The 23,969-nt window shown below is 31.7% G+C and overlaps 5 protein-coding genes across 5 annotated transcripts; 2 read left to right on the top strand and 3 right to left on the bottom strand.

The window, feature by feature from the left end:
- Positions 1 to 10,230: 10,230 nt before the first annotated feature.
- On the bottom strand, positions 10,231 to 14,482 carry LOC119672061 (cuticle protein 12.5-like). The gene is made up of 3 exons (XM_038083014.1): positions 14,471 to 14,482; positions 14,058 to 14,394; positions 10,231 to 10,497 (listed from the first exon to the last, which is right to left on the bottom strand). The coding sequence occupies exons 1-3, from the start codon at positions 14,480 to 14,482 to the stop codon at positions 10,349 to 10,351; spliced, it is 498 nt and encodes a 165-aa protein (XP_037938942.1). The 3' UTR covers positions 10,231 to 10,348.
- Positions 14,483 to 15,433: 951 nt separating this feature from the next.
- On the top strand, positions 15,434 to 16,258 carry LOC119672056 (larval/pupal cuticle protein H1C-like). The gene is made up of 2 exons (XM_038083010.1): positions 15,434 to 15,484; positions 15,607 to 16,258. The coding sequence occupies exons 1-2, from the start codon at positions 15,473 to 15,475 to the stop codon at positions 16,252 to 16,254; spliced, it is 660 nt and encodes a 219-aa protein (XP_037938938.1). The 5' UTR covers positions 15,434 to 15,472; the 3' UTR covers positions 16,255 to 16,258.
- A 1,863-nt stretch (positions 16,259 to 18,121) lies between these two features.
- LOC119672065 (retinin-like) lies at positions 18,122 to 18,691 on the bottom strand. The gene is made up of 2 exons (XM_038083020.1): positions 18,600 to 18,691; positions 18,122 to 18,529 (listed from the first exon to the last, which is right to left on the bottom strand). The coding sequence occupies exons 1-2, from the start codon at positions 18,609 to 18,611 to the stop codon at positions 18,146 to 18,148; spliced, it is 396 nt and encodes a 131-aa protein (XP_037938948.1). The 5' UTR covers positions 18,612 to 18,691; the 3' UTR covers positions 18,122 to 18,145.
- Positions 18,692 to 20,707: 2,016 nt separating this feature from the next.
- Positions 20,708 to 21,374, bottom strand: LOC119672060 (cuticle protein 16.5-like). Its single transcript, XM_038083013.1, has 2 exons — positions 21,286 to 21,374; positions 20,708 to 21,223 (listed from the first exon to the last, which is right to left on the bottom strand). Exons 1-2 carry the CDS (start codon positions 21,295 to 21,297, stop codon positions 20,777 to 20,779), a joined length of 459 nt encoding a protein of 152 aa, XP_037938941.1. The 5' UTR covers positions 21,298 to 21,374; the 3' UTR covers positions 20,708 to 20,776.
- A 1,040-nt stretch (positions 21,375 to 22,414) lies between these two features.
- Positions 22,415 to 23,084, top strand: LOC119672059 (pupal cuticle protein G1A-like). Its single transcript, XM_038083012.1, has 2 exons — positions 22,415 to 22,499; positions 22,562 to 23,084. The coding sequence occupies exons 1-2, from the start codon at positions 22,488 to 22,490 to the stop codon at positions 23,006 to 23,008; spliced, it is 459 nt and encodes a 152-aa protein (XP_037938940.1). The 5' UTR covers positions 22,415 to 22,487; the 3' UTR covers positions 23,009 to 23,084.
- Positions 23,085 to 23,969: the final 885 nt, after the last annotated feature.

The raw sequence follows: 23,969 nt of genomic DNA, 5'->3' as shown, positions 1-23,969 counted from the left end.
CTGCACTAAATATTTAAAAAAAAATTTATTAGCATTCTTGTGGACAGTGGTGTAGATATGAGTATTTAATCAATTTTAGTTTAACGATTAAAATATATTTTTAAGCATTTTATGTGAGAATACTACTAAGTTGTTCAAAACTGGATCGCTATCGACTCCACTTTAATGTTTCATCTTCCAGAAGAAAATACAGAATCTCTGATTTAATTTTTTGTGAAATACTATGGGAAACCCTTACCAGAAGATATAGGTTCTATATTGGATATAGGTTCAGATTGTTCATCGATAAAGTCAAAAGGGCTTTATCTAAATGCGAAGAAATGGATTTAGTCTATATTCTTCTATCTTAGTGGCTATTGCGAGGAATATGGAAGCAAAACGACGAAAAATCGTTAATTGAGGTATATGGAAGTTCTCTAATGGCTTGCCACTGCAACCAACCAACCTTATCGATATGATATGTGTTACATTAAATTGCTTCTTTATGATCATTGATTAGTAAGTAGGTTGGTTTGTCTAGAAGTAGGCTGATCATGTAGCTCTGGTAATTCATTATCTTCACTTTATTTTACTACTTATCGTTACTTACCATACTTATTTTTGTATGAATTTTTATATTCATATTTAAATAACATATGGTATATACATTTCTGAAAAAAGAAATTTTCTTTATTCGTTAAAATGACCTTTTGTTTAGGCAATCACTTCGATTTGAGACAAATCTTTTTGCTAAGATGATATGGAATAAGTTTAGCAAAGTTGGTTTGTGCAACTATCTGTATCGGTGGTTGTCTAGTTATCTGTCTGTTTATTTGCTTAGTCTCTCAATTTGCAAACTTACTGTATGAAACTTTAAGCAGTGATGTTTTTTGAGACACATAGATCCTGGACATAGCAATATTGAAGGGAATTAACTAGCAGATGAGATGGCCAGAAGAGGTTTTGAACTGCATATAAGGGAGGCTGATCTCTCAATACATACACCGATATGTGAACTGTTTAGGATAAAAGAGGAAATCATCAATATGTTGACTAACAATTTATGGGCTAACCGCGAGGACTGTGAGGTAGCTAGAACCTTATGGCCTAGGTTGGATAAAAATTAAACCAAAAACCTGCAGTTCGTGTGCTTACTAGAGTATTAACGGGGCACTGTGCCATTGTGCCTATGCTTCAAGGGTGGCGTGTTCCAACAAGTGAATTATGCAGGAGTTGCCAACATGATCAGATCAGTTCAGCAAATGCAGGATAAAAATAAAGCTAAAGAGAATAAAGTTAAAGTACAGAAAATAGTTAAAATGAAGTACTTTTAGTTTATCTAACAGTTTCTTTTCTATTGTTTTTGTTTCTATCAAAATAAATAATGTTTATTTGATTGAACATTAATTTTCGACTGCAATCATTTAGTATCTTATTATGGCCCCTAATTCGGTAACAATGTAGAATTTTAAAGTTGTCATTAATAAATAAATTCGCCTACACCTCTGTAGGCACTATTATTACTGCATCCATTAAATAGCAAAAAACTGCAAGACATCGCCAAACAATGCGGTAGTTAAAATCTTAATGCAATATTTGCATAGCTCAAAGCTTCTCGTCGTGGGCGTTGCTGCCGTAGTTCTGTTAATAACCCACATTTATCGTTTCTCATTAAAAATAACTGCATTGCATTGAGACAAAATTCAAAATCAAATATATTTCCTACAATAAAACATTTTAAATTGAGTTGCAATCTAAAAGGAAAACATATAATCGTAAATATTTATTATTAAAACACAATTTATCTCGTAATATTTCGATTTCGATTTATTTAATTTAGAAACTACGGGTACTACTTAAGGCAAGGCGTCAACAAGATTTTACCAGATTTGCGCATATGTCAATGGAGAATTGTAGAAGCTGCGCAACACTGGAGCCGCTGCAAATCCATTAAGTGGTGCGCTTACCGAGGCATGAGTGGCATAATCCGGGGTTTGTATGCTGTGCTCATATGCATAGCCACTAGCGCTGGGATACTCTGGTGCATCGTAGACCACAGCACTAGGTGCACTGATGAGACCAGCAAAAGCAAAAGAAATAAGTGCCAAAAAAACGAACTAAAAGACATTAACACACAAAAATAATTTTACTAATTTTAATAAATTAAATCAATTTTATAATTTAAATTGTTAATTGAATAAATAATAATAAAATCTAATCATTTTCTTGTCACTCACGATTTTGTACATTTTGCAGATTTTTCTGATTGATAATTTGCTCACTGTAAACTGTTCGCGCTTGGCTTGAAACTTTTGACGTTTGAGTCCCGAGTTGCTGTAAGTGCTACAATTTATAGAGAAATTTGGCTAACAAATGCCATGGAATTACCAAAAATTTAGTCGCTAAGCTAAAGTTGTTTTGGCTTTTGAGCTGCGCTGCTTAAGCTGCTTTCGCTCGCCTTTGCATGACTTCTTTGCCCGATTATCGCCTTCCGGGTAAGCTGCCACATTTTGATTGGCAAATCGGCTCTGATGGCAAGAATGTTTTTCCTTTCAATCACCGCATTTTTTTATATCTGCTTTTTTTGTTTTTGTTATAGATCTGTATTGTGTATTGTATAATTTTATTCATATAATGTCTTATTCACTATTTATAAATCGAGAAACATGATTTGCTAGTTCATGTCGTGCCTCATTTATTCAGTGTCTTTGGTAGACGACCTTCAGTAATATTAGAATTTGTTGTGCAAATTGTCTGAAAATGATTGTTCTGTGCCCGCTTCTCTGACGTATGTCGTATGCCCAGAAACTAGATTTTCTGGGTGCTTTTGTTATCGTAATGAGTTTTGTTACAATTTCCTTAAATTTATGGAAATCCAATTCAATTAGAATAACAGTAAAACATAATTAATCAATAATAAGTAAATAGTTTCGAAGTGTTTTGAAGTATTTTATAGTTTTCATATATACAACAAGTACAAATAATACGAATGAATAATATTCTATATATGAAAACGGATATATTTTGTTTAAGAATTTAAATTTTAATATAATTGTTTATTATGTATAAATAACAACATATGAATTTATAATAATATAATACATAAAGGATAGAGCTCTGAAATTATTTGCGAAAACTGATAGACTTACAAACACCGCGTTTTCAAATCTCAGAATGGTTACAGGATTCTCGGGGAGGTATGTATATCTGAGGTCAATTATTGCTTAGTCTGATGAAGTGATAAACAATAATCCAGTAAAGGCGTAAAGTGGTTATAGGGACAGGTGTCAAATTCTTAGGGTATCACAATGGACCTCATGGTCTAAGTGAGTCTTCGGACGGCCCCAGTAACCTAACCTAACCTAACCTAAAGACGTAAAGAGTGATTTTGAAAAGAGTAAAAGAAAGAAGACTGAAGAAAGAAAGAGTAAAAGTGCTCAAGCGCACTGGCTCAAAAAGCTTCAACATAATAATATATAGTACAGGTTAGTTGAAAGATTATAAAAGCACAAATAAAAAGTGGGAATTTTTTATTTACATTGGTATTTATATTCAAAATAGTCTCTCAAAACTTCAATACATTTATTCCAATGATACTTCAATAATTTTATATCATCTCTGTAATGATTTTCCGGAAGCTCTGTTCCACAATTGTAATGGCTTCTTCATTCAACGAAAAGCGCTTTCCACGAAGGAATTGCTTCAAATTTCTGAAGAACTATCAGTCAGAATGTCATTACGGAATCTGTTAGAATGTATATTTGTACCATTCGGTTTTATTCAGTGAACTCTTTATAAGAAAGAATACCCTTAATTCATAGTAAGCATGATTTAAAGTTTTCCAAAAAAAAAAATCGAATATATTTCTCATCTTTTCAATTGGCTTTTTCAGTCATTTGTTGCAATTTCTACCGAATATGTTAACCCTTAAAATCAATTTTTAAACCATTAGATAAAAAAATGAAAGTGTGCTTAGTGGCGGAAGAACCACTCCAACAAGAACGCATATTAACATTATCAAACAAAAGTGGCACTATCGGTCACTCCGTTTTGATAAAAGAAACTAAATTTTTAATGTAAACCATTGTTTGCAATAGTAAAATTTTTATCGAAGAGTAATGAATTGTAACAACAAAATATTTATTTATTTTTAATTAATTGAATTTTTGGCTGACCATATAGCTATGGTCAGTTGAGTTAGTGCGCTTCCAAATTTGAAGCTCAAAGTCAGTGTTCATTAGGCTACTGACTCAAAGCCACGCGTGACTTGTATGTTCGAACTTGGAGTCTTGTTAATTTCTTGTGAAAGTTTATTAACAAATTCACTTCCTTCAAATTATAAACCAGCTGTAGAATAATCAGAATAATAGTATCTTATTTTTCATAAATTCATATCATTATCTATTTCTCTTCTCTCTATTATGATAGAGTGTCTTAGATCTTATTATGCCTACCTACTTTTGGATTTTAATAAAATAATAAATAATAAAATATATAATTAGAACTATTTGTACATATATGCAACCAATATCATTATCGCTTGTAACTTCGGTATTAAATATTGATTTTGAATAATATTTTGATACTAATCATATTACATACATCACAAGTTTTTACAATTCTTATTTTGTTTAATTTACTTACTCTATATAAATGCCATTAAATCTGTACCGTAGTATAGTGCAAAGTATGATATTAATATATATGTAGACCTGTATACTGTAATATCTTTATTGCGCAGAATAATATCATATCTAAATAGAACTAATTTAATATTAATACATTAACAAAAATAATATAGCTGAATACTTATTTATTTGTCATAGAATCTTATTTTTTTTTTTTCGTGTTTCAATCAGAGTTGCCGTTTTAGCACTTTAGCTGCTAGATTTAGCATTTTTTTTGTGAAATAGCTGTAAAATTTGATTTTAGCATTTAGCATTTTATTTAGCATTTCAGTAACCTTTTTTTGGCATTATTTAGAAAATAGTTTAAAAATTAGTAGAAGTAATAGAACCATTCAAGAGGAAAAGATAAGGATGAGTGATGAGGAAATCACCAATATAGGACTTCAGTGGCAAAAATTAACACTTCTTACTTGGAATAATATAAACTCAACCATCGATTTTTGGAATTGTGTGCTTGAATACAAGAATGCAATATATGAAAATCCCTTTAATGAATTGGCGACGTTTGTCATGATATATTTAGTGTTACCTTTTAGTAATGCGGAAGTTAAACGTGTGTTTAGTGCAATGAATTTAGTAAAAACTAAACTTAGAAACAGAATCCTTATCGAGCAATGGTTTCTATTCTTTACTATGGTTTACAATGGTTTCTATTCTCGAACTCATAAAAAAATTCAGTAACGAAAATAATGTCTTACGAAACTCCGTTCAAGATGAGGAAGTATTATATGATATCAATTTGGAAGATGTATTTACATAGAAATTCTTTTTTTTAAATTTTTGATAATGTAATGTACTGTAAATAAATAAAATATTATTAATTATGTTCTTATTTGGTGTTTAAAACATCATAAAGTTTCATTTTTTTTAGCATTTATTTAGCATTTTTTTAGCATTTTTTTAAATCCGATATAGCATTATATTTTTCAGGGATGCGGCCACACTGATTTCAATATAAAATTGTTTATAGTAATACATCAGCAACTGGAAATTTTTTTTTATATAAATATTAAGTTGTGAATAGCTTAACACAATTTAATGTTATACGGCATTTTTTAGATGACATTAAGGGCTCAATATTAGTACAAATAGGCGCAAAATATTGAAATTAATCAATAATTTTTATTAAATATATTGATTGATATATATTTTTTTAAAATTCGTTTTTAATCCTTTTAATAAAGCTACAAGGATGCTATAGCATACATTATGAAATAACATATTTCGATGAACTCATAATCCACACACTAGATATTTTATTTTACTTTGTATATATTCTTTATTATGTGCAAGAAGGATGATATCGTTAGGTTATACGATTGATTCTCTATAGTGACCCTCTATTGATAAAAGTTACTCAACAAGAAATGAAGCTAAGCGTCACAGCAAATATTGTAGTAACAGGAGTGTATAATACCCTATTTCACAATTTGGCTTTTAAAAGTTTGCGTGTTTGGCTTCTATATTTAACGTATTCTGTACAGTCCCTAAATTGGGTGTTAATAAGTTTTGTCTTTTCGCTTCTACAGTTAGCTAGATAGCATTGTAAATCAATACCATCCACGTTTTAGCAAAGCATTCAGTGATAAAGATGGGTTTTACTCACCGCATTGCTCAGTTATGATTCGTAGAGTATTTATGTGGTCAATTTAAAATGATTATATTAAACGATTTACTATAGTTCTTGTAGTTGTTAGATATTGTTTAGAATTCCATATATTACTGAAGAGATCATAAAGAATTTGTGCGGAAGTGTGGTCATTTTCATTCTAAATTTCTGCTTAGAAGTTTTCCATTCTTAGGGTACGGTTGCCATTTATGGTACTTTGGTACCAAAATTGGTACTTTTGGATATTTCAAATTAATTTTTTTTATAAATGCAACTTTGCACTATTTTATATTTTGTTCATTTATAACACTATGAAAAACACAGAACGAGAAAACAAAAAGGTTCAAAAAAATGTTGGGCCTTTTTTTACAGAAATGGTACCTTTTTAAACCAATTTTGGTACAGAAAAAAATTTTCAAGTGGCAACCGTGGTTTTATTATTTTATAATTGCTTTATGGTTCTATTTGTTATACATATATTATGTGGATTAGTTTAATTTCTTATATGAAGTTGTGTGAAGACTGAAAATGTGAGACTGCGTTGGTACTACTAAAAGTTTATTTGTATTGCTGGTCTTAGGGTTTTTTTAAAGTACTTTTTCATTCAGTAAATTAAGTTCTGAGAATATAATTAGACAGAATTTAATTGGAAGTGGAGGGAGGAACGAGTTCTTCTTAATAAGCTTGAATCCACAAAATCTCGTAATAATAAGCAGAAGAGGTTCAAGATAGAACTAGCCAGAAGGATTTGTAAAGGCGAGAGTCTGGCCAATGTTAATGCTGGAGATATTGTTGAGTGTGTTAGGAAAACCAAAAACAAGCCTAGATAAAATATAGTAAGTTAAAAGTATAAAACATCCTAGACGCATTTGAAATACAGAAGAAAAAAAGTGGGGAGCTAGAAAATTGTTTAACACCAGAAATATTGAAACGTATCAGAATAATTGTCAAAACTCTGAATCTTAGAGAAAAGAATTGAAAAAAAATTTATTTAAGAGTTATGCTATCATTAATAATGATGATATTAAATTAATTACTTAATTTAATTGTAATTTACATCTGATAGGCGTTGAATTTTTGCAGCTGTTAAAACCAATTTTATTCTTGTTAACTGAGTAAAATACTTAAAATATTTTTTAATAACATGAAAAATAAAATATGCTTTGCATAAAAAACCTTAAAAAATAAATGATATGTATTTTGTTAAATTTTATATTATTTACTATGTATATTAATGATAATACGATATTAAAATATTTACCCGCCATATATGCAAAAACTAGATCACATACCAAGTGTTAGCCTCAATTTTAATTGATCAATGATCATTCGAATAAGGTTCAAGATTTAGTTATGAATCAAAAGTGCAGTATCTAGTAATAATCATAGTAAAAATTATACGTTCATTACCCTATAATGAAAGAAATAGTATAATAACTGATAGTATAATAACAGCAATTCTAAGTCAATTATGCAAGAAAAAATATCGCCCGGATATTGCTAAAAGGAACGCTTGACGGCAAATAAGAGCAGCTTTGCTAAATATAGTAATTTCATATCAAAAGCTGCTTAGTTATTTAAAAATATCTATGAAAATAATTTATTGTAGGTGTAAGGGGGGAATACGCTATGAGAGTAACAAGATTCAAAGATTCAAAATCAGTGCGGCATAAAAATCGATTTTTATTTAACAACAGCATTTAAATATGCTTAGAGATAGATGAATAGAAAACGAGAGCCTTCAGCACTTTAAGTCGTTGAAAATCAATTGTCGTTAATCAAAACATTAAGTAATAATAAATAATTACGAAAAAAAAATTATATATATATATATTTTTTTTTTTTTTGAAGTATTTTCAACAATAAAAATTACATAAAAAAGCAATTACAAAAGCTGCTAGAGAATTCAGTTAGAAGTGTTAACAGTCGATTGCCACAGATACAGATACAAATACAGCTGTGGATGGATTTCGGTTGCAGATACGTCTGGTTTATGGAGCAGAGGCGGAACCATTGTTGCGACAACTGTTTGATTGTTTTCTTGTCAAAATTTTTTAAGGCTTAGAAAACTATTAAAAAATAAAATATTAAAAAATTACTGAAAAAAATGTTTATTTTTAACAACAAATTGGAGAATTGTCGCATTGATTCTGATCTTTTCTCTGTAAATATTTTTATTTTTATTTTTATTTTATTTATTTTTTTTTGAATTTTTTTTTTTGAATCTGATTCAAGTATTTCTTCTTTTGAGTAGTAAAATTATTAACGAAGCAAACCACGTATATTTGTAATTTTTTAAGTTTTTATTAATGAATTTTACGCACTGAAATTTAATTTTCTCGAAATTGATCGATATCGGTCGGCATAGAGTTCTAGATATCCGTTCTGAAATTTTAATTTTTTATTTAAAAATGCATAAAATATTTCACGCATACAAAATATTTTCACGTTTTTCTTTCACTTTTATTCACTGGTTTTTGGATTCAAACCTATTGTTGGACTCAAATTTACAACTTCTCAAAATGCAAAACATCAAGTCAATTTTGAGTATTGTCTTCATAGAGAGTCTTATAGTTAGGTACAATATACAAGTATCTATGTTCATTAATTTTTATGCAAAAGTCGTTAAATTTTGCATATCAGAATTTTTGTATCTAGGAAAATAATCTTAAGTACATTTTTATTATTATCATTACAAGCGAAACCGCAATCTATAAGATATATTGCAATAACTTGGGCTTAGTAACAGTACCACAAAAAAAAATATTTTAAAAAATTTTGAATAATTCTGAAAAATAAAATGGGACGTAAAAATGAATGAGATTTTTGTTTTGTGAATTATATATATATACTATATTTCATTCAGATATATGAACTTGTATATACTTGCATATTATATATTAAAATAATAACAGAAAATAGAATCCATATCTTTCAACTACCTTATTCATCTCTTTAATGTTTGAATGGTCATGACTAGAGATTTCTATAGTTTTCACTATAAATCAGTAGTATGTAACATTTTTATAAATATTAGTTTTTAGTCTTTAACATCATCTACTAAAGTAATTTATTTATATATTTTATTTATATATTATAAATAATATATTTATTACATATTTTATTATTTAATTGCCTTATTAAACATAATCTGAATGAAATACTATGTAAACTTCTTCACTAAAGTTATGCAAGCGAACAGTATTTAGCTTAACTCACGTATATTTGTTCATAAGTGACCTATTGCTCCTCATAGGATCTAAGGGAACTAATATATACTTGTACATATGTTATACATTAAAACAAACAAAAGTTACAACACTAGTAAGAAAAATGCGAAAAAAAGACAATTAAAAGAGGAAACGTGGTAAAAGAATAAATATATATTGGGGAAGAAAGCTCTGTTATGATTGAATATTTCTGTACCGGACCTCTTTTTGAACATTTTTAATTCAGTTCTGGTTTGTTCATATAGAATGCCTTTGGACAAGTCCATTTCGACGGTTTTCTTGCTAATGCAGCATGTCGTTTCCAGGTCGTAAGCAAATTTTTTCCACTATTTTTAGATATAATGAGTCTAATTATTTAAAATAATTAAAAAATTAATGTAGAAAAAACTATAACAAACGACTTTTATTACAAACATTTTAAGGTAAATACTTTAAAAGGTTTTGCTATATGAATAAGACATAAAAACGAGACTTTTCTTCAAAAAAGTTTCATATTTACAAAACTTATACGGCTTCGGGACGATGACCCAAACGTTCTTGGAACCTTTAATAAATGTTTACTCTAATCAAATTGTATTTTTGTATTCTCAGCTATTTATAATACTTTAAATAAAAATTAAAAAAAAATTAAAACAATTGAAATTTTCATTGAAAAATTAAAATTTATTTTTTTTAAGAACAATTTTTTTTATCAGTCGCGATTTTTATAAACCAAAAACTTCTATTTTTTTTGTGGGGATGAAAATTATTTACAACTTAAAAAATAGAAAAATGACCGCCCCACTGCCTGTACCACTAGTTTCATGTTAAAGAGAACATGCTTAAGCCTTAGGATGAACGATTTACCAGCCATGACCGCTGTGACCCCAACCACCATGAGCCCAACCGCCATGTCCCCAACCACCATGAAGCGATAAAGCTGGACCAGCATAAGCAGTTGTTAAAGCTGGAGCGGCAATTGCCTTAATCACAGGTGCAGATTGAACTAAAGTAGTTTTGACAATTGGAGCAACAATAGGTTGGACTACATGAGCGGAGCTATGCACAATAGATTGACTTTGGTGTGATACAGCGGTGGGTATGCTCTTAACAATAGCACCTACTTTGGCCAAGGCGGGTTCATGTACAATAGTTGTAGCAGGAGCAACAACTACATGTGCTGGAGCATGTTCCAAGTAACCAGGATAAGCAGCAGCTACGGCAAGCAAAGCAGACAACACCACCTAGAAATGAAACATAAAGGACTCTTACAATTAAAGGATTCTAGTATAAAACACAGTGAAAACACAGTGAACTTACCAACTTAAACATTTTGTAGTTAATTTGGTTTTTTGTTTTAAGTTAAGAAGGTCTGTGCTGTTTGAATCACAAAGAAAACTGTTTGCTTTATTGCAATACTGCAGCGTCTTTTATACTAAACTAAACTGTTAAACTCCAACTACAAAAACTGAAACTAGAAAAAAATTAATGCAAAACTTAACAGAATAAAAACAAATAAAAATCGTTTGAAGAAAAACACCGACATATTTTTTGACCGAAATATAAACTGAACTGGGGCTCAAAGTTGACTAAGCTGAGTACTGCTTTATTGTTGTTGTTGCTGCTGTTGTTGCTGCTGTTGTTGCCGGCATGTAAAATCACTTTCGTTTTCAATTTTCCAACAACAACAGCCAATGGACTATACACAACACCTCAAAACAAGAAAACCGCCCAACACACATAAAACTCATGCAATTACTCTGAAAATCTCATAAAAGTGCACTAATGCTTCCACGAGTCTCTGTTATTATTGTTGCTGGTCTATTGCTGTGTCTGTTGTTGACTTGGCACAGCCCATTATAAGCAGGCAGTAAGCCGGGCTTTGCTTCGCCGTTGCTGTTAACTGTGTTAACATGTTACCAGCATTGTGGGTCGTTGAGGCAATTTTATTACAGGCTGACTCCGCTCATTCATATGAAGTCGGCAACTAAAATCGCGACCATTGCGTGGTCAGTTTTACTTTATTTCATTTCGATTTTATTATTTCTTTTTTTTGTCTTTAGTGTAGCGATATGGCAATTTTCTATTACAAAATTTTGACCGTGAATACGTAAACGACATTACAACGTCGTCGATTTGTCTTGGTTCCATGTTTGCTGTGCAAAAATTGTTGTTCGCACGCATTTGTCTTATTGGCAGTTCATGTCCGCAACCATTATTTGGTTCAAGTTCAGGTTCACGCATTTTGCGTGTTCACCATGAAATTTCGTTTCCATACTTCGTTACTGTAGTTAAGGCTTATCCGTTACTGAAACTGAGACTTAGTGCTAAGTAATGTCAATAAATTTTTACACAGTTAAATATAATAAAATGTAAAGAAGAGCTTTGAATTAATAGTTTCATTAACTATTATGTTACAGTAACTGGAACTGTTACGTTCCTGTTTACGTAGCACAGAACATAGCAAAGCAAGTTCAACTCTTTCAAAATTACTATCATTGTCTTTACGGTTTAAGATGTGTTAAGTAGCTCTAAAAGTTCAACTCCAGAGTACCACTAAATTATATACCCATATTTGCAATGCTGCTATTCAAGCGCAGATACGTTATGGGTTATGTTTTTTTCGAAACACAAGTTTTTATCTTATCTTGGAAAACCATTCCATTTATATAGCTAAAGTATAGCTAAATTTTTCCTCACAAACGTTATAAGTTAAATGTATAACTTAAATGCTATGTTTACCTAACTAAAATGTAACATCCGGTCCTATAAGAGCAGAATTCAGACATGTAGCGCTAAATATTTTCCTCGTAAGCGCAATCAATTACGTATTTATTTTAAATACTTTACTATAAACAGTTAATCTCTCTTTTTTATCTATATTTTTTTAATCTATTCCATAATTAGCTTCAATAAGATGCAATAATTCTGTTCTTTAAGAGCAGAATTTAAACGTGTACAGCTAAATATTCTCCAAATAACCATAATAAATATATAAGTTAAATACTTTATTATAAACAGTTAATTCACCTTCCTTTAATCCATATTTTCTCAATGTAATCCGTAATTAAATCCGATCCTTTGCCAGTAGAACTTATATATATATATTATATATTACTCGTAGATCGTAAGAACCCATAAAATAACTCCCTAAGAGTTAGAGTTAGTATTTCCATATCACTTAAGCAAGTAATTTATATATATTTCTAATCAACTTCAACTTATTATTATACTAAGCGTTTTTAAGTCCAGTCAAAAAGTTTGCTCTTAAGTTACACCTAACTTCATTTTTCTCTCTTCACACCCTTCCATAATTTCCATTACATAAACCTTGCTGTACTACGAGTACTTAAGGAAATATCGGCTTGCTCAATACTAATTTTATTCAACTATAAGATTTTTGTCGTTACAGTAACTGCTATTATTGGACATTAGTCCCATCCAGAGATTTTAGTGCGTTCGATGTTTTGGAAAATATAACTGATTGAAAATCTAAATATATTTCATATACAGAAATCATATTATAATAAAATCATACATTAGAAGAAAAATTTGCTGCACTTTTAGTAATTGACTAAGTATAAAATAGGTTTACTTTGTCCTAGAACGTGCAAGCAAGCATATACCTATGGTGTTATATAGGTTAAACTTTGCAGATTTTTAGAAACAAAATAAAAAATAAGCAGAAGTACAGAAACACCTAATAGAGAGAAGTTTAAATGAATCGTGCTGGAAAAAAAAAAATTAAATAAAATACTGTTTGAATTATTACTATATTGAATTCTTAATTCTTAGCAAGTATTGTTAGCAGCCTAAAACCTCATTCAGAGATAAGAGATTTCGGTGTATTTTCCTCTTCCTAGTTGGTCATTACAGACGAGAGTCGTCCTTGACCGCGTAGAATAGCAATCGCCAGCAAGCCCTATCGTTGGTTAACCCTGATTCTTCCACCGAAGATGCGGACGTCCTCTACAGTGTTTTCTACCTACAGGTACTGAATCAAACACCTTTCTAGCTGGAACACTTTCTTCCATTTGCACGATATAAGCAAGCCACAGAAGTCGCTGAATTTTGTATGTATTTTGGTGTCTTTTACCAATTGGAAAAAAACAAAAAATGCTGAAAAACTACCTCATTCTTTTTTATATACAGAAATTATAATAAAATGGAAGATATGGAAATGGATGTTTTTAAACTGGATATTGGGCATATTTTTAAACGACCAAATAACTACATAAAATACCGATCATTTTGTCATACCGATCACAAGATCTTGTAAAACATAAGAAGAAGAAGTAGAACTAGAAAGCATATCCCAGTACAGAGCGATTTAAAAGAGTCCTTGAGGTCGTATTATCAGCAACTAATCATCTCTTCAAATAACTTAATATTAATTGACATAAATAATTAATTAATATAAATAAATAAATCTTTGTCTTTAAAAGAAATTTTGAATTTTATTTTTTTTATCACATTTGGAACCGTCCAACAATTCGTCATTTTATACGACCAGTCTACTTTACCAGGCATTGTAGACCACAGGAGAAGCAATGGTTTTCAATACTGGAGAATGAACGGAATGTACAACTGGTGCTGCATAGGTTTTAAGTACTGGCGAAGCAATATAATTTGTGTGCAATACGGGAGCAGCAGCAATTGTCTTCACAACGGGTGCAGTATAAACGGTCTTGACAACTGGTGCGACTATATCTTCCACAACATGTGCAGAGCTATGAATCACTGATTGACTTTGATGTGAGACAGCAGTTGGAATGCTCTTCACAACAGCACCAACTTTAGCGTAGGCAGGCTCGTGCACAATTGTGGTTGCAGGCGCACTGTAGACTACAGGGGATTCGATAAGACCAGGACGAGCAGCAGCTACGGCTAGGAGAGCAGACAACACCACCTGAAAAGTAAATGTTTGTTATGCCAATGTTTGATGTGAAGAAGTTCTGCGGTTTTTTCGTTTGTTTAAAACTTACCAACTTGAACATTTTGTTTTGGATTTGTTTTTGTGGGTCTGTGTTGAATGTAAGAATGCAGAAAATTAACTGATATCAAAACTAACTCAAGTTGCTGCTTTTATATAAAAATTAAATAAAAATTTTGACCTGACTTATAGCCCAACATATGTACTTAACATTAGTTTTTTTTATGATATTGAATTCAATGATTTTAAGCTGAACTGCATAAAGTTAAATGCTTTTTTTTATTTTCAAGCGAACAATAAAAGTCAGTAATGTTTACCAACAGTAGCCGAAAATACTACAAAACATGGGTTATTTGTGCGTTTGACCATGAAAGATTTTCATATGCACAGATACTTAAGCGTAGATACTTGATGAATATTAGCCGGGCCGAGGTAATGCAAGTAATGCATTAATTGTGTGCATTAAAGATGAAGTTAATTACTTTAATGTAATTGAAGCAAGAGCAGCATGAAAGGGCATGTATAGGTCGAAAACGCTTAATGATTGTGTGGTTAACAACTTTAATGAGAGAAGGGTTTTAAAAAATTATTGTGTTAATTTAAAAAAGATACAAAGTATTATGGGGCTAAGTGTTTCATTAAAAATTAAATATTATTTTTACTATTACAAATATACAATCAAAATTAATTTTTAATTTTGGGCTTAATTGCAAACTCGTTTTGCGTAAAATCTTTTGCGACAAAAATAGTACAGATTTTCGAGATTTTTACTGGTTTCAAATCTGTCATTCAAATCGAATTGACAACACCTACAAGTGAGCTCAGTTATAATTGATAATTGATTATTTGTCACTGTTTAGGTAAATTTGCCAAGAAGGCCGGTTTATATCAATTGCAGAATTATGATCATTGGACAGAGGAAGTGACAAGAAATTGATTTAAAATCGATTTTTGACAATTTGGTATAAAAGCACAGCTTGAACTGGCTAAAAACATCAGTTCTTAGACATTCTCAGTCAATACAGACCTACAAAAAACATAACAACCAAACAAAATGTTCAAGTTGGTAAGTATTAAGTGCTACTGGTCTTAAAAGGATTAAAAAAATGCATATACATACTTCGCTTGCAGATGAAGAAATACTGTGTTGCAAATATTTAACAAAGTTATTTTTTCATTTATTTTCAGGTGGTATTGTCTGCTTTGCTCGCCGTAGCTGCTGCTCGTCCCGGTCTCGTAGAGTCACCAGTAGTTTACTCTGCACCAGCAGCTGTTGCCGTACACGAACCTGCTTTGGCTAAAGTTGGTGCTGTTGTAAAGAGCATTCCAACTGCTGTCTCCCATCAAAGTCAAACAATTGTACACAGCTCCGCACATGTCGTTGAAGATGTTGTTGCTCCTGTTGTGAAAACCACTGTGGCTGCTGCACCAGTTGTGCACACCGTTGCTGCTGCTCCTGTTGTAAAAACTGTAGCTGCTGAGCCTGTTGTACACTCAGTTGCTGCTGCTCCAGTCGTTCATTCCGTTGCTGCTGCTCCAGTTGTACACTCCGTTGCCGCTGCTCCAGTTGTACACTCCGTTGCTGCTGCTCCAGTTGTACACTCCGTTGCTGCTGCTCCAGTTGTACACTCAGTTGCTGCTGCTCCAGTCGTACACTCAGTTGCTGCTGCTCCAGTCGTCCACTCTGTTGCTGCTGCTCCATTCGTACATGCTGTTTCTGGTCCCGTAGTTCACTCTACTTATTCTGCTGTTTCACCATTGACTTACGCTGCTGCTCCAGTTGCCACTTATGCTGCCTCATCTCCACTCACATACACAGCCACTGGTATATGGTAATTGCGAAATGTACCGGTTCAGTTGGACGATCTATAAATTTTATTGTGATAAAATGTTTAAGAAATAAAATTTCTAGTAAAAATACTTTCCTTCTTTATATTTTCTTCGTGAAGTTTAAAATTATTTTAAAGCAAAAGCCACTTGTCAGGTTTCAGTAAAGAACTTCCAATGAATTATACACACCCTTGTGTTTCCGGGTTATTGACTTTTGCTTAACTGTAAAGTTATTCCAATGGTGGTTATTGATGTTCATTTCGTAATTATCGCCTTTCAATTCAACTTACAACTACGTATCTATGAGATACATTAATATTCTTTGTTTTTGTCTTCTACTTGAAAATTGTTTATAAATTTTTCAATTGAGTGGGTAAGGAAATTTCTGCACGTCTTACATTTAGCGCTTATGGCTTTAAATTAAATGTGGTTCAAGTTCACGGCCGTTCACTACTTTATGACAGTGGAAGCAAATAAAAATATCGTAAAATTATGCGTAATTCTGAGATACTAAGGGAATATTATATTATACTAGAAAGTCCATTATTGAATTAATTGAAAATATGTAAATTAGTTTTAATAGAAAGAACAAACAGTGGGGCCTTAACTAAGATTCTAGGAAGTCTTCCAATTAGTATTTAAAATTAAAACAATAATACGCAGTGAAAGGAAAAAGTATGTGGGATATTTTAACAGGGCAAGTCAAGGTTAATATCGTTTGTAGGATAACGATCCGACCCACACCTGATATCTCTCTTATCCGTCTAAATCTATACGTCTACTTCGAGTTTCTGGTGTTGCTTATTGTTTGCAAGTCCAGTTTTATTATGTAACTCATTTCAATTAATCTCATCTATGATAAAAATAGTTGTGGTCTTACTTACATATATTTTTGATTGAATAAACTTGTTACAGAAGAAAAGGATTTTAGAATTTACTCTATCGCTTCTATTTAAATAATTTCTTGTAGGTCTTTTTCAATATGCCAAGTACTGCTTTTAAATGCTGAAGCAGTGTTACACTCGAATTTGGATATTTGAATCAAACACTTCAACACTTCAAATACTCGAGAATGGTTGTTGATTAATCATGTTTAAGTTTAAGATTTAAGAAGATGTGGGAGTTGAAGGACGATATTCGAGTTGATTAATGTTTTTCAAGCTGCTTAATGCTGTTCGCACTGCTCGATGATCTCCGGTCTATTAAATGATATTCGAGCAACTGGTTGATGCTTAATAAATTTAGAGCTTCTCGATGATATTCGAGCTTCTTGATAATGTTCTAGTAGTTCGGTGATATTCTAGCGGCTGGATGATGTTTTAGCTGTTCGGTTGTATTTGAGTTGCTCGATAAGTTATAAGGTGCTCGATATTCAAGATGTTTGATGTTTTTAGAGTAGTTCAATGAGGTGCGAGCTACTTGATAATGTTCTAGCGGTTTGATGATATTTTAGCTGTTCGGTGATGTTGTAGCTGTTCGGTTATATTTGAGTTGCTCGATGATCTACGAGGTAATCGATGATACTCAACCTCCTTAATGATTTTCGAGCTATATATAACATTTTGTTTATGTTATTTACAAATACGTACCACAACAAACATTTAAGCGCAAAACTACTCGAACATCAAAGTGCTCATCTCTAACCCTTCTGTGATGTGTATTTAATTTTGACTGAAAGAATTACATTTAACATATTTTGACTTAAAAAAAAACTACCCTACATAATATGAGTATATGTTTTATACATTTTAAGTCTATTCCGAATGTAAAAAGAAATAATATTCACATTTTCAATACTTTTTTATTAAATAAATTCACTAAAATCAAAAACATTTAAAAATTTTGAAAAAGCAAACTAAAAATAAATAAATGCGGTCCAGCTAACCCGAATTGAGATTTACCAAATACCAGAAGAATAGCCAAGTGGTGAGGCGGCAGCATAAGACAAAGGTCCGGCAGCATATGAAGCATGCAAGTAAGAAGCAGGAGCGGCAATAGTTTTAATAATAGGAGCAGGAGCAGCTATAGTTCTGATGATTGGAGCGGCGGTAAGTGTAGTTCTGACAGCAGGAGCAAGTATATCTTCGACAACATTGGCTGAGCTATGTACAATAGATTGACTTTGGTGTGAGACAGCAGTTGGTATATTCTTGACAACGGAACCGACTTTGGCCAAAGTTGGTTCTTGTACAGCTATAGAAGCTGGAGCAGACAATACCAAAGGAGAGTCGATAAAGCCAGGACGGGCAGCAGCTACGGCTAGCAAAGCGGACAATACCACCTGGAAGAAAACATATTAGTTTTGTTGGTACTTAAGTAGTAGCTCAGTAGTCCTTTATCTGAGCTCTTACCAACTTGAACATATTAGGTTTTGTTAGTAGGTCTGTATTGACTTAATTTAATTGTGAACTGATGTTAAATTATAAGTTGACAAATGCTTTTATACTGAAAGTGCATTCGATATATTGCAAGTGGAAACCTCAGATGACCTTGTATGCAGATCGGTTAGAGCAACGATTCAGAACTTTCGTTGTAATTGGAGCTGCGTAAAGTAAATCATTTCCGACTATCTTAAATCATAAAAATTCGTGCGTTTGACGGTTGAATGGATTTTCAATTCAGTACAGATGAGTTGTTGCAGTCGTCAAGCGAATAGTTTTTTTCATGGATGTATAGGATTTTACAATCGCTATGGTTTATTGTTACTCAAGACGCGATCCAAACACAAATTAATCAGCTGCTAATTATTAAATAATGTTTATTTATGTATCTTTTAATAAAAAATTATTTAGCGGTAGCAGCAAACGAAAATGTATTGAGGTGAATGCAATGGAACAATACACTTAGTTATCTAAATACTTTGCTCTTTATAATCTATCTTTAATTGTGCAGGTATTATGTTACGATCATCAATTATTTAAAAGTTGTTTCATTAGAATATCAGTTTTTATGTTAATGTGAAGATCAACACAAAAAGTGGAGTTGCAATGTATTGTTTAAATATTTGAAAATATATTAGATTGAGGCTTAGAATTAAAACTTAATGATTGAGCACAACACAGTCTTCACATAATTAATACCTTTACTTCCACTTTAAGTTTAACTAAATTTGATAGTAATAGGTTATTTAAAATCAATTAAGATGAAAAAAATTATTATAAAAATTGATTTATCGTATTCTGACAAGTTCGGCTGTAAATTATTGCCGATTTAAGTCATTCTTACATCCGACAATATAACAATAAATTGGCGTTCCTTTGCAATAGTTTCTTATACTTAAAAAATTTATATTTGCAATTCCTAAATTCTTATGTCTTTAATTTACCACAAATAAAAATTTGTTCATAAGAGTAATTAGAGCAATAGTGGAGTTCTCTGACCAATATGTTCTCGACAATTGTTCCGTCTTCTCTTCGCTTTCTGGCTTGAGCAGCCATTATATTTTCGAAACTATTTTCTTGCCTTTCACGAATATTACAATGAGAATAGATGAGAGAATCCTAAATTAAATAATGCATTTAAAATAGAGATATTTTACGGCAATAAATGGTGGAACACATTATATCGGGACAGTTCAAAAATTTTATGTCCTCTACTTTTTTATCATTGTTTATCTGGGTTGTAAATTTTCAAATCAAATTTGCATAATCAAATTTCCGAACCCAGTTAAATACAAAAATATATAGATCAAATTAATATAGTAGATATAATGCAAATAATAAAAATGTAATTATTTCAATTAATTTAAGTTTTTATCTGTTCTGAATATTGGAATAGGTCATTTAATTTAATTACTCAAATGTTTTATTTTTTTGTTGTTTTCCTTATTTTTTTTTTTTCTCTCTAGACATAGACAGCTTTCTTTGGCTTTAATATATCTAATGACAAACTAAGCGATATATAGTGAACTATAAATTGTTATATAAAAGCTTTTTGATTGATACATTTTCGGACACATTATACTTTAACTTCTGCATATTGTTTCTATTTCTTTGGAAAGGACATTATTTCTTCAATTTCTCTCGCTATAGTCTTAAACATCATGCATAAATATAAACTTATAGATAATTCGTTTGAACAAAATCGCATTAACAAGAATAAAGCCTATCTACATTTACCTAATTCTTGCAGTCGAAATATTTAATCTAATGCAATAGTATCAAATTTCAATCTCAACGAAAAATGACAGTTTATCACGGTGCTTTTTCTTTCTACAAGGGCAAGAATACCTATTTACAAGAGTAGATAAAATTTTACCTACTGTTATAGAAAGCTAAGGTTTTTAATGTTTGTTTCAATTGTCTTCCAAATGTTTTTGACGACCATTTTCAAAAAAAAAATTGATATTCTGCTAAATTTTTATAACTAAAACCATTATGAATTAAAAATTTTTTGCTAATTTTCTTTTAATTTAATTAAATAATTTAATAATTTATTTTTTCATAAGTCAACAGCGTTCCATCAAAATTTTTAATTAATTTCGTTCGTTCAAAATATACAAAATCTTTTGTTCTTCACATCTGTTTAATTACCAAGCTGAGTAGTGAGCAGGAGCTGCATAGGTCAAGTGTGAACTAGCATATGATACTGGGGCGGCATAGGTTTTCAATGCTGGAGCAGCAGCATATGTTGCAATTGGTGCAGCATAAGAGTGCACTACTGGAGCAGCGTATGATTTAACAATTGGAGCTGCAGCATAAGTTTGTACAATGGGAGCGGCAATGGTCTTTACAACTGGTGCAGCATATGTGGTCTTCACAACTGGAGCTACAACATCTTCAACAACATGTGCGGAGCTGTGTACGATCGATTGGCTTTGGTGAGAGACGGCAGTTGGTATGCTCTTGACAACAGCTCCTACTTTGGCATAGGCGGGTTCATGTACGGCAACAGTAGCAGGTGCTGAATAGACGACTGGAGATTCGATGAAACCAGGACGTGCAGCAGCAATGGCGAAGAGGGCAGCAAGAACAAACTGTTTGAAGAGTTGGACAATAATGATATATGGTAATGTAGAATATTCAACTGTGAACTTACCAATTTGTACATTTTGTAGGATTTTTAGTTTTGTAACGTTTTTTGACTTATGATGGCTTGTGTGGCTTCAAAAGCGTATTGATAACTTGCCTCTGCGTGCCTGTTGCTTTTATAGTTAATATTTTAGGCTTTTACTGCGGACTTAGTTTAATTATTTTCATTACCACTTTTAAGTGTTTTCATTCTCGCGAGTCTTAAAAGTTCGTGGCTTATGAGCAAACATCGCCAGCCGCGGCATTGGTCTTTTGTTGTCTAAATGAGAAACAGGTTAGACTTTGGGTGTATCAAGTTCAAATTTCCTTAGCAAACAAAAATGTTTTAATTTAAGTTAAACTAATTTTACAAATCAATGGTGTTGAAAATAATAAATTTTGTACTTAAATTAATTAAAGTACAAAACATACTAAAAATGCTATCATTACCAATACATAATTAATGTAAATTGAAAAAGTTAATTAAAAATTCCAAGCAATCTCTTTCTCTTATGATATATGCGGACCAACAATTTCCTATTAAATCATCAATCATTTTCGTGTTAGAACAGCCAAAACTTCTAGATCCGCACCGATTCCAATTCCGCTTTTGGTTCAAGCCAAAAACAGTTAAAAGCCGCACACGTGAGGAATTACCTCAATTACGTTATTTCCAGTTCATAATTTTATTATTGTTACTATTATTGCTTGATTCATTTTTTTATTTCATATTTTTTGCTTCTGCAAATTAATTCTAAAAAATGATCTTTACTACTCAGACTTGCGGCGATATACGCAGCACCTCAAGGCGTTGAATTGTTTAGCAGAAACACGTCAATGCCCGTGCCTTGGTAAGCAAATAATTGAAGCCGCGCTCATACGCGGCAGTTGCTTTAACCTCGCAGACGTAATGAGCTTGACGAAATGAAAATAAGAGTGGGTTTAACTCCGTTTCACATTTTTAATGCCTTTGTTTGCCTTCTTTTGACAACCGAACGAGAGCGAAACTAACGAAAACAGCAAATATCAGTGCAAAAATCTGATCTGAGACACGTAATGACGAGAACCGAAATATTTCGGAATGGTAATGAGTAATTTGGAAAATAGTACAAATACTTTAATTTTAACTATAAAAGCAACAGGTACGCAGAGACAAGTTATCAATACGCTTTTGAAGCCACACAAGCCATCATAAGTCAAAAAACGTTACAAAACTAAAAATCCTACAAAATGTACAAATTGGTAAGTTCACACTTGAATATTCTGCATTACCATATAGTATTAACGTCCAACTCTTCAAACAGTTTGTTCTTGCTGCCCTCTTCGCCATTGCTGCTGCACGTCCTGGTTTCATCGAATCTCCAGTCGTCTATTCAGCACCTGCTGCTGTTGCCGTACATGAACCCGCCTATGCCAAAGTAGGAGCTGTTGTCAAGAGCATACCAACTGCCGTCTCTCACCAAAGCCAATCCATTGTACACAGCTCCGCACATGTTGTTGAAGATGTTGTAGCTCCAGTTGTGAAGACCACATATGCTGCACCGGTTGTAAAGACCATTGCCGCTCCCGTTGTACAAACTTATGCTGCAGCTCCAATTGTTAAATCATACGCTGCTCCAGTAGTGCACTCTTATGCTGCACCAATTGCAACATATGCTGCTGCTCCAGTATTGAAAACCTATGCCGCCCCAGTATCATATGCTAGTTCACACTTGACCTATGCAGCTCCTGCTCACTACTCAGCTTGGTAATTGAACGGATGTGAAGAACAAAAGATTTTGTATATTTTGAACAAACGAAATTAATTAAAAATTTTGATGGAACGTTGTTGACTTATGAAAAAAATAAATTATTAAATTATTTAATTAAATTAAAACGAATTTTGGTTGAGTTTTTAAATATTTGTTTTATAGATATGACAACTGTGAATAATGTTGCGAATTAAAGTGTTTTATATAATGAAGGCTGTGTTAGAGTTTAAGGTCCGATGTTCTGTCCTTTTACGTATTTTTATGGCACTGGCTGTTTAGATAATCTTTTTGTCTGAGAATACGGTATCAACCTAGAGCATATTAGTGCTCGGCCATCCTGTGGAGACTGTTTTATTCTAATATATTAAGTAACATATGATAGTGCGCACTGATATGATGGCTGTTAAATTTCTGTGAGTTACTAAAACGTAAAACTCTATTCCTCCAAAGAGACTTGATCTGTATTGAGACCAAAATTATAGGGTCACAAATCGTAAAGTTAATATATTCTTCAGTTATTTATTTGATATTAAAATGTAGTTGAATATTTACTGCATTTACATATTTAGTATTATCCTTTCTAATTACAAAAATCATCTACCTGATATCAATGTGAGTATTACAGATACCTTATGCACAGAGTAAGAGTTAGTATCTTTCATTAGATATAAAACCCTTTTTTAATTTATTTGTTTTAGATAAGAATCAAATGTTCAGGGCTAAATTATTTTTTTAAATATTTTTTTAAATCATACTTTGAGATCTTGAAAATTATTAGGTGCTTATACTAACAAAATTATATTTAATAATTTTTTTCATAGGTCAACTTTATATGTTTTGAGATATAGAGTTTACAAGAACCGTGAAGTGTTTAAAAAAGCCGTGAAGTGTTGAATCATAATAAGTTAAGGTTTACGGTTATAAGGTATCTATATAGGTATGGTGTGCAACATTAAATAGT

The sequence above is a fragment of the Teleopsis dalmanni genome, chromosome 1, assembly GCF_002237135.1.
Source record: "Teleopsis dalmanni isolate 2A chromosome 1, ASM223713v2, whole genome shotgun sequence".
Taxonomy (NCBI): Eukaryota; Metazoa; Arthropoda; class Insecta; order Diptera; family Diopsidae; genus Teleopsis; species Teleopsis dalmanni.
Note: the sequence above shows the minus strand (reverse complement) of the source record. Positions and strands in the feature narration are given on the sequence as shown.